Raw genomic sequence first — 10727 nt, 5'->3', positions numbered from 1 at the left:
TGAGGGTGTGTGTTCTCAGCACCCCAGTCCTGGAGGGGGACTCCTGGACATCCACGGGCAGGTTCTGTGAAAATAGCCCCAGGCTAGACTTCCCGACGCAGGAGTACCTGGGTCCTAGGAGAGCAGGGCCAGAGGGGCTCAAGGTCTTAAAGAGATTTGCACAGACATTGCTTAAGTCTAGAAACACACAGTCTGGGCTCCAGTGGCCCCCTCCCCATACGCACATGCACACTCATGCACATGTACGTGCCCCATACCATTATGCACACGCATGCAGCATACACACCTGCATAGACCACACATCCTCACCCACACGTGCCCACACCTGCCGCCTGGCTCAGCCTCACTCAGCAGGTGGGAACACCAGGTCAGGAGCAGGGTTCACTACACACCCCTGCTGCCCCCACACTCCAGGCTCTGGCCTCCAAGATCGCTCCATCTGGATGGTCTCAGGCTTTGGTGCTGTGGACCAGACCCTGAGCAGGAGCTCCACGGCCCGGGTGTGGGTGGACAGTTCACAGGTGCCTGCCCAGCTCCCCCCGCCCCTGTGAAGGTCCCTCCTGTCATTCCCAGGCAGATCTAACGTGACCGGAAGGGACATCTGTGGGTATTTGCTGGTCACTTAGGATCGACTCAGTGTTATAGGAGACGGCCAGATCTGCCCAAAGCCGCGGCTCCCCACAGGGGTGTGCCCTGCGGAGACTGGGGGAGGGGTCACACCAATTTTGCTACCTGGAGCATTTTCTCCTAAGGCTTTACCACGGGTCCTGAAGGGACCCTGACGGTACTAGAGCGCTACAGCTGCACGTACCACCCAGAAACCTATCTGGCCCGGTCTCATATATTTTTTATGTCTCTATTTTATTTTGAAAGAGATGCAGAGAACGAGCAGGGGAGGGGCAGAGAGAGAGGGAGACACAGGATCTGAAGCAGGTTCCAGGCTGAGCTATCAGCACAGAGCCTGACACGGGGCTTGAACCCACAGACTGTGAGACCATGACCTGAGCCGTAGTTGGACGCTCAACTGACTGAGCCCCCCCGCCACCCCTATCTGGTTCGATTTCAAAAGCTCTTTCCCGAGGAGTAAACAAAATGGGGGGGGGGTGTCTCAGGGCCCTGATAACACTGCACAGAAGCAGAATGCAGGGTGTGTACCCTGTGGCACAGGCACCCTCCTTGGGGCGCGGGTTCCTCCAGGGCCCCCCGTCCCCAGCAAGGCCAGGGTGCAGGCGCGGCTCCAAGGACCCCGCTGACATGCAGATACACAGGCGTGGGGGATAGGAGGTGGGCGGGGCCGGCAGGCAGGCGGATGCCGAGGGGCAGGGGCACGATTCGGTGCCAGCTCTCAGCCTTGGGCACGTTTCACACATTCAAAACCCAAATCCAGCCTAGGCTGGATGGGGAGCACCCTCAACAGAAGACAAATGATTCGAGCAGAAGTGAACACAACTGTGGAACAGGTGTGGCCAGGAATGGACACTCTGCGGAGCTCCTGGAGGCCCCCAATCAGTGAGGGGCCTCCCAGGGGTGCGGGCAGCAATCTGAGCGTCTTGTGTAAAGACAAGCAAGCAAGGATGTGAGTGTGTGGGGCAGGTTTCTGCTGCCAGAGTTCCAAATGGGGAGAGGGAAGCCCGAATGGACCTGCTGGTGGCTTCTGGTGCTCAGGGGTAAACGCCCACAGGCCCGCGTCGGTACAAACAACGGAACAAGTAAAAGCAAATGGAGGGAAGGAGAACTCTTCCTTAAAACAGAACTGCAAACAGGAGACCACCACAAATATCGTTACCAGAAGATCCACGGAGGGACGCGAACCCTGAGACCCGGCACGAGGACGTCTGCAGGGGGCGCCGCAGCCCTTCCACGAAGCTCCACGGAGGAGGACGAGCCCTGGCGGGGGAGACGCCAGGCCCGCGCCCCCGGTCCCAGGTGAGCAGGACCGCGATACCGAGCACCTGGACACACTACCACCTCTGTGCGACTCCTGCCTAGAGCTGTGACCTCAGTGTACCCCTGTGAAAATGTCCCATCAGCCCAAGTGACAAGCCAGTCTGCAAAACAGCTGGCCAGCATGCTTCCGGGCCACCCAGGCCCCAGAGACAGACGGGAAGGACCGTCCCAGGCTGGGGGATGGAGGCGTCGAAAGGAGGTTAGTGTTAGGGTGGTTTCCTGATGTAGCCAGTTCCGTCCGGCTCACCAGGAAGTGGACTCGAAGGTGCGGTAAACACACATGCACACGTGCGTACAGACCGTGTGCGCGGTGTGGTAAACACACGTGCACACAGACTGTGTTCTCGGTAAACACACGCGTGTACAGACTGAGTGCGCCACAACTTTTATGTACATCTCAAATTATTTCAAGGTAAAAACTTAAACAGAAAACTTAAAACTTCGGATTCTAATTCCCTCTGTGGGGGCAGAGCCTGAGCACATGCATAGCTCAGCCCCCTCCCCGCCCTCCTCCAGGTGACCCTCCTCAGCCTCCTAAAAGGGGCCGGGAGCTCCACCTACGGCCCCCTGCCCGACCCAAAGCCACAAAAGCAAAGCTGGAGAGACTTCTCAGGGATCAATCTGTTTACTCACAACAGTGTTTTAGGAAAATGGGCAAACATGCCCGCTGTTCTTTGAGGGGCTACAGCGGGGAGCCCTGCACCCCCCGCGCCCAGATGCTCAGGACCTTCTCTGCGCTCCTGCACGTGGGCGCCCCAAGAGACCACAGCCAGGGAGTAAGGCGAGGTTGGCACTGCGGAAGGGAAGCCAGACGGCACCCTGGGGTCTCACACCGCCGTCCAGAGTGTCCAGGCCAACACAGCAGACTTCACAGAACACCCACCAGGCCCAGGAGAATCGGACGTGGCGAGTCTCTGACGTTCCGTCCACAAGAGCACTGGGCGTGAGGAAGGCCCGGGCAGCGGGGGGCATCTGTGGGGGACTGGTCGGGCGGGCAGCCGAGCACGGAGCTCAGCGCCAACCACGAAGTCCCCCTTGAGCTCACGCCAAGAAGGGGGCTTGGACCCAATGCCCCCCGCCTGCTGTCTGCTCCTTCTAGTTTGGCAAAAAAACAAAAAACCCACAAAGCTTCAAGGAAACAAAGTAAACTGCAGGAAACGGAAAAACTAGAAACTGCAGCCTGACACAGATAATCCTCGGAGGAAGGGGGGCTGCCCCCAGCTGCCCGGCTGTGGCTGCCATGGCTCCTCCAAGGCTGGCCCTGCCGGGGGCGCCTCTCCGAGCTCCCGAGCTCCGGCCACTCTGGCTTCCAGGTCCGGCGGTGGGAGCAGGAGGAGAGACCGGTCACGGGAAGGTGCCTGTTATTTACAGTACAGGACAACACAGCGCAGGGGCAGCACCTGGCCAGGAGTGGGAGACCGCCTGCTCCTTGCTATGAGGGGCCTCGGTGCAGACCCTGAGTTCCTGGAGGGCCCATGGCACAGCCCCCAGAGCCCCAGGCCCTCCAGAGGCAGCAGTGAAGGAGGACGCAGACTCCCTGGGGCGGGGGGGGGGGGGGGGCGCCTGGACTCGAGGCCTGGAACCTTTACCAGGGATCATGAGTGGGGGCTCGGCCGCCAGCCTGAAGCTGGAAGCAGGCTGACCCCCACTGGCGGTCCGTGAGCAGCATGGAGTCTGGGGGCCCCCACGGTCCACTGGCCAGTCTCCATCAACTCCGCAGAAGGTAGGGGATGGAGCGGGGGGGCCTGTAGAAACCCAAGCTGGTCAGCCCAGAGTCACAGAAATAACCCACAGAAGTCAGAAGTTTGTGCAAACTCACCCACCAGGACACAGAGCCACAATCTATGCTAAGAGGGACAACTCCCAGGCCTGGAGGTCAGGGCCGCACAGGGCGTGCAGGAAGGCGAGAGGCATGGGTAGGGGGAGCTGGAGCCCTCGTCCCTGGCCCTTCCCACACGTCGAGGTGGGGGACGCAGCGCCCCGCAGCGGGGGCTCAGCTAGTTTCTCAAGGCGGCCAACCTGCAAATGGACAGCACAATTCCCGTGAGGGAGGGCGAGGGCCAGAGGCGCTCTGACCTGCTGTGTGCTCAAGGACAAGAAGCCAACCCTGGGGGCCAAAGGCCCCTCGCCCATCCGTCGAGCCGTGACAGCAGAGGAAAGGCTCAGGGAAGGGCCATGTGCTGCCACAGGGAGAGCAGAGACCTTCCCTCCTCAAGCAAGCGGTGGACAGGTGTGGGAGCACCACGGCTGACACACAGCACACTGACCAAGGACGGGGGAGACAGGCGGTCAGACGGGCCCTGGACCGGCCGTTGGGTGGGGGCCTCCAGGAAAGAACGGGACTCGCTGGGCCGCAGTCCCGCCTCAAGTGTGCACCCCCCGCTCCCACAACCGCAGCATCAGAGCATGGGGGCACCTCTGGGGCGCCGAGCGCACCTCCGGGACAGCTGGTCCTCCTGGCTGCGCACAGAACTCTCGCCCACGGCGGAGGCGCCCTCGGGCAGCTGGCTGAGCTGGTCCAGGACCTCCAGGCCGTTCTCCTCGGCGATCTGCACGATGAGGCTGTCCACCTGCTCCTGGGGCGTGGTCAGCGTGGTGGCCGAGCTCATGGAGTCCTCCATCACCTGGGGGTCGTGTTCCGGGCAGGTGGGCACAGGCCCCGCATAGGAAGACCGCGGTGGCCCCGTTCCTGACCACCCATCTTGACTGTTTGCTGCTCACCCCCCCACACCCACGCCAGCCCCCCTGCCCCGCCCCACCCTATTCGCTCCAGCTCCCTTAGTCCTTGGGGGTCGGGGGGGTGGCGGCGGGCATTGAGCTAACAGGACTGCACAGAGCCTTTCTGGCCACTCACTGGGAGAGGCACTCACACCCTAGCCCTGGGCCGCCCTTATCTGCTAGACCTCTGTGTGCTGATTCCAGACTCCACAAGACTCTGGGGGTGACCCCCACAGGGGACCACTGATGAGAGCAACCATGGGAGCCACCACCCGGAAGCACCCCTTGCACACCCAGACCACGGGTGACATACCGATGTGTGCACATCCAGATTCTGCACCTGCTGCTCGAACCTGTCCATCACCGCAGAAACCTTCTGCAAGTCCATGGTGCTCAGTGCCCTGTCCAGGGCTTTGGTCACCTGTGCCATGTTCTTGGTCACCTGGCACAGGACAAAGTGAGGAGGTGACACAACTAAAGGAAGGAAGGCCCTCTGCACCCTCCCGAGGCACAGAGCCCCCCACGGCCCTTGGGACCGCAGCCCTGGCCCAGCCCCGCCATGTTCAGGACAGTCTGCAGGGCCCTCTGCTGGCAGGTTCCCCGACCGTGGGCGCCGGAGAAGGCGGAGCACTCCCTTCTCCACAACCCAAGGGGTCTGGCATGGCTTCCCCGCCCAGCCAGGCCCCTCGACTCTGCCAACAGAAGCCGGCCCTTGTGACAGAAGACCCTGGATGCGAGCACTCACCCCCTTCATGGTCACGGCCGTCTGCACCTTAGAGGCCACAGCGTCCACGCGGGATGCCATGCGGAGCCAGTTCACACCCTCATTCTTCTTGCGGATTGCGTTCTCGGCATACACGCGGGCACACTCCACGTTCTTCTGCTGAAGGGCCTGAAAGCCGGCGGAGGGCCAGCCGGGAGGACATGTTGTTTGTCTGCACTCCACTCGCCCTGCTCAGGGACTGGCTTTCCCAAGGGCGAGATCTGCGAGCGTGGGGCAGCCCCTCTGCCTGTGGGCTTCACAAAAACGCAGAAATGCCAGGCCCCAAGCCTCTCCAGGGGTTAGCTGTCCTGGCAAGGTACCAGGCCAGCCTGCGCTGGGGGCCGAGCAGGAAAGCTGAGCCCAGCCACACAGCCACTTTGCCAAATTCTCTCTTCTCCCTGCGGCCTCTCTTAGGGGTCTGCCTGCGACGGGCGCTCACAAAACCAGAGCGGGACATGCACGACCGTGGGGAAGGACGAAGGACCCAGAATGGAGTCAGCGGTCCGGTTTCCCTCTGCCCTGGGAGCCCCCAAATCTAACACCCCCAGGAGCTACTCCACCTGTTAAAAAGCTGTTAGGCCCCCGAGAGCAGGCAAACCCCGCCCTTCCCTTTGGCAGCAGGGGGAGGGCCTTACTGCTGCCCAGGCTCTGACGGCCAGGCACCAGCTGCAGAAAAGACCCGGAACGGGTTCCCGCAGGGGTGGCTGGAAGCCCGATGCCCACAGTTTGTGAAGAAGCGGGTTCAGAACTTTGGAAGTGAATACAAGGCAAGGACAGCTAATGAACAAAAGGCAAGGCCCTTTGGCTCTGGACACCCTCAGGGGGTGGGGACGAAGAGAGCAGCCACCGCAGGCCTTGAGCTGGCTCCTGAGAGCACAGCCTCGGCCAGAGTGGCAGGGAGCACCCCGCACAGGAAGGTGGCAGCGACACGCACAGAAGCAACAGGAGGAAGGGGCCACGGCCGAGCCTCGAGGGGCCGGCACAGGCACAGCGTGGCCTCACCTTCTTCACTTTGGCCTGTTCCGCCTTGGAGTCCTTCTCTGCCTTCTTGGCCAGCTTCTCCAGCTGCTTTGCCGTGAACTGAGCGGGAGCAGGACACTTGGGTCAGACGGAGCCTGCCCTCCGGCACCGCCCTGCCCCACGCTGCGGGTGTCCTCACGGCCCTGGGCTGCCCCGAGGGTGCTCCCCGGGCTCTCTGAGGCTCAAGGGAAGGGGAAGGCTTCCCACAGCGCCCTCTCCGGGAACACCCTAACCCCAACCCTCCCCCAGAGTGGAAAGTTAAAAAGGCAATTCACACAATCATCACTACTTGTGGATTTTCAACTTACGTGGAAAAACTTGACAGGATGTGTTTCAAGCTACCCCAAGTGGCCTGGGGGATAACACACAATTCCCAGCGAACACACACCTCAGAGTGTTCTTGTCACACGGTACTGGGTTTGGGAGGGGCTGCTGGGCAGCGAACGCGTCTTCCGGGCGCCTGACTGCCAGACCGCGGCCCTCTGGGAAGCCCAGTCTGGAAGCAGGATGATGTGCCAAGCCCCTCGGGGTTCCCGCGCGCAGGCCGCAGCCCTTGGGGCCCTGCACTGGCTGGATGTGGTAGGGTGGAGGGTGGGCTGCCAGACCCTCTCGTGGGCACCTCCTGTCCCAGAACGTCACAGACTGGGCCACTCAGATGCGACAACCCAACATTTACTTGAAATATACCTCATCTGCAAAAGTGTCATGAATCTAGAATTCTATCCCCAGAGCCTTCCCTCCCTTCCTTTCTCTTAAACTTTATTTATTTTGAGAGAGACAGTGCATGCGTGACTCGGGGAGGGGCAGAGAGAGAAAGAATCCCAAGCAGGCTCCGTGCTGTTAGTGCCCCACACAGGGCTCGATCCCACAATCCATAACCTGCCCCGAAATCAAGAGTCAGACGCTTAAACGACGGAGCCGCCCAGGAGCCTGACCTCGCCTTCTCCTCCTGCCAACCCGATCTGATGCCCCAGCTCCCGTGTTCCACTGACCAGCCTGGGAGCCCCCGGAGAGGCGGCGCCCCTGCGTCAGCCAGCATCACACCAGCCCCTCCTGACTGCTTCTGCCCTGGACGTCCACGCTTCGGGCAGGTGTCTCTCACTGACTCAGATGGTCCAGCCCGTGAAAACCCCCTTCCCTGAGTGCTGTGCTCCCAGGGCAGGGCACTCTCTCGCAGGCCGCCTGCCCATTTCCCACTCACTGCTTCAGCACTTTTAAATCAATGTCTGCTGCACCTAACATTCTGACCTTGCTTCCTTCAACACCATTATACCTGCACCACCCAGTGAAGGAGCCACTAGCCACACGGAACTATTTAACTTTGAATTACCTAAAATGATGTAAAATAACAATGCAGTTCCTCAGACTAGCTGCATTCCAAGGGCTCTGTGTGGCTGGCGTGGGGCAGTGCAGACCGGAAGCCCCCAGTGCTCCCTCTCAGGACGTCAGTGTCTGTCACACAGAAGGGGTTTCTTGTCTGCCCCCCTCACACTCCTCTGTTGCTCAAGGGAAACAGCCAGATTTTCCTGACTCGGAAATGCAACCCTGAGCACTGTCCACAAGGTGGACCTGCTGTCAGTGCCCCGCATGGCGCTGGATTCCTCTCACCACTCGATCTCACAATCCGTAAGATCATGGCCTGACCCGAAATCAAGAGTCAGATGCTGAACAAAGTGCTTAGGGGCCGCCGGTGCTCCCCAGCCTCCCTCTCCAGGGCAGGGCCAGCGGGACGAGCTGCACTCACAGCTGTGCACACCACGCCCGCCCAGTCTTTCGGAACTAACCACAGATGGCAAAGTACAGACAGGCTTGGCCGGGGTAATTATAAGACACCGGCTCTGCTGCCGCCAACACTCTCCTTCAATAGGATTTTAAAGAATTGGAAACCACTGTTTTACGTGCCTAGTGGAACATCAAGGGATGCACCTAACACCCAAGTTGTGTTTCTTAAACGTGCTCGCTGTCTGGTGGACTTGCCCACGGGTTCTGCTTCTGCTCAGCCCAAGACAAGGGAAGAATGAATATGCCATCCAGTCGACTCAATGGCCCCTTCATCATGAGTCTGGCTGAGCACCGTGCACAAATCACACAACCTAACTCCTGTCCTTCGGAGTGTGACCGACAGCCCTGGTCCTCATGTGCTAACCAAGACAGGGCTGGGGCGCAAGGCCATTCAGTACGTACCTTCAACTGGAACAGCGTATCTGCAAAGAAAAGAGACGGTCTGAGGATTCCAGCGGTGACAAAGGGCATATCTAACAAGCAGAGGGGGCCACTGAGACCCTCCTGGACACGAGCTAGATTGGGACGCAGGCGTGGATGGGGCCTCCCAGAAGCCCAGCCCACACCGGGGCCGGCAGAGGGACCACTGCGCCAGCCACGGGGCTTGGGCAGATACAGAGGTCCCCTAACCCGATTCCTGACAGGTAACAGGACAGCGCCACCTGCCCCAAGGATCAGTGTGCAGCAAATGAGGTCACGGATGCAGCATGTGGCCCTCAGTGAAAACCCAAGGAGTGGTTTGTAATTAATGCAACTTTACAAAGACCCTTGCGATTCTTTCCAATGTAATAAAACTCAGTACTGGAGTGTATTTTACATGCTCTTCCTCCACAGAAGTAGTAAATGGATAAAAACAGCAGAACGAGGACTCTTATGCCATCAAACAGCTGACCCTGAGAGATCGCCCTCCGTGGCAGCTGGCAGATCTGAGCCGTCAAGTCAGGCTCGGGAGCCTCACTACCTACATGGCGGAACCACAGCCCTGAGAGTGGCCGCATGTGCTGCTCACTCGCCCAACTCCAGGGCCAGGGAGACCCAGGTTCACATTAAAAGGGTCTCAATTTATTCGATTTCTAGATTTGGAGAATGATGTCTGAAAGGGTTTACTGCTCTAGCCCAGAATGAAGAAAGGAAATCCTGCCACCAGAGCGAGGGTGGAGAGTGTTCACAAATGCAAATTGAGCCCCCCCCACCCAAGAACCCAGTGGGGTTTCAGGTGAGCCCAGTGCACCCGTCATCTACCAGTGCAGGTCGTGGTCATGCCAAAGCCACCTGTGAATCTGTAAATCAGAGCTAAGCTGACGCACACGCCGCAGGCTGTCTGCCTCTCTACCTCAGGGCGTGTCTGAACCCCGTCCCTGCCTCGGCTTCCCCCTCACACTCAGAGCAGCAGGTTCTGGAGAGCAAACAGCTGTTAAGGGAAAACCTAACCCGGGAAAAAAGAGATACTGCCAAAAGGAAGTTCCCCACAGAACTGGGTAAACTGGAGTAAAATGCAGTATTTGTGATGATGGTAGTGGTGGGTGTGTGGTGTTCATCTTCTCTCTGAAGCAACTGGTATAGAATTTCCTTTGTGATGACAGGTTTTTTACATTTCACAAAATGAGGTTTTTTGTTTTTTGGTGCCAAAACGTGGGAACGAACTAGCACAAAATGAGTTTTGAAACCTATCACACTGGACTTTAAACGTTCTAGCAAATGTGGGCACCTCACTTTATCACTGATTCTTCCCGCTCTTTGGTGTCCCTGAGCAGGGACGGGGCGGAGTGAGTGCTGTAGGCAGGGGAGGACAAGACCAGGGAGCTAGATCTCTACCGGTTTCCCCATCTGCAGGACCAGAGCAGAAAACTGCTATCTCAGAGAGCTGTTAACCGTGCCTGGCGCAAAGTGCTTTTGGCCTGAGCTTTTCCTATTTTTCTTAGTGGTGTTTTGGAGGCAGTGGGGCAACCGTCTCCTTTTCCGGTGCGCTCTGACCTGACATCCCAGGGCCCCAAAGGCCGATGTCCCTAGCCGGTATAGGAGCTGGGGGGTTGGGAGGTGGACGCTGAGGAGTCTGGGGGAAGGGGGTCAGGGTGTGGGGTCGAGGATCCTTATCGGGTTTTGGGGTCGAAGCTCCAGGGATCGAGGATCGGGTCCAGGGCCGAAGATCCAGGTCTCTGGCTGGGTATCGGGGTCTGGGGTCTAGGCCCAGGGGTCGGATTTCGGTGTCCCATACTGAGGCCTGGGGTGCCCGGTGGGCGGGGTCTCTTACCGTCCATGGCAGGTCCGGCAGGGGTAACCCTCTCGGGAACGGACGGACTGGAGCCCAGGGGCCGAGTCGATCGCACAGCTGCGTCGCGCAGGAACTTCCGGGGTCGCCTCCCATTTCCGGCGAGCGGCAGCTCTCGCGAGAGCACGCCGCCAGTGCCTCGAGCGGCGCGGCGTCGCCGTGGTGACCGGCGCGGCTCGGTCCGCCGGCGTCTGTGAGGCACGCCCGCGGCGGGGCTGAGTGCCGGGC

At 59.8% G+C, this 10727-nt stretch overlaps 1 protein-coding gene across 1 annotated transcript; it reads right to left on the bottom strand.

Annotated features, from left to right (window-relative positions):
• Positions 1 to 2553: 2553 nt before the first annotated feature.
• CHMP1A (charged multivesicular body protein 1A) lies at positions 2554 to 10721 on the bottom strand. The gene is made up of 7 exons (XM_029925183.1): positions 10482 to 10721; positions 8633 to 8652; positions 6431 to 6508; positions 5411 to 5557; positions 4979 to 5107; positions 4384 to 4571; positions 2554 to 3966 (listed from the first exon to the last, which is right to left on the bottom strand). Exons 1-7 carry the CDS (start codon positions 10486 to 10488, stop codon positions 3945 to 3947), a joined length of 591 nt encoding a protein of 196 aa, XP_029781043.1. The 5' UTR covers positions 10489 to 10721; the 3' UTR covers positions 2554 to 3944.
• Positions 10722 to 10727: the final 6 nt, after the last annotated feature.

Source organism: Suricata suricatta, chromosome 16 (genome assembly GCF_006229205.1).
Source record: "Suricata suricatta isolate VVHF042 chromosome 16, meerkat_22Aug2017_6uvM2_HiC, whole genome shotgun sequence".
NCBI lineage: Eukaryota > Metazoa > Chordata > Mammalia > Carnivora > Herpestidae > Suricata > Suricata suricatta.
This window is presented reverse-complemented; position numbering and strand designations above follow the sequence as displayed.

What these genes read in the sequence shown, in the direction of transcription:
- CHMP1A (XM_029925183.1), bottom strand. An exon ending in AACAGGCCAAAGTGAAGAAG is followed by an intron (nt 5,558 to 6,430) that starts GTGAGGCCACGC and finishes GCCGGCTTTCAG; the next exon opens with GCCCTTCAGCAGAAGAACGT. An exon ending in ATCTGGATGTGCACACATCG is followed by an intron (nt 4,572 to 4,978) that starts GTATGTCACCCG and finishes CACGACCCCCAG; the next exon opens with GTGATGGAGGACTCCATGAG.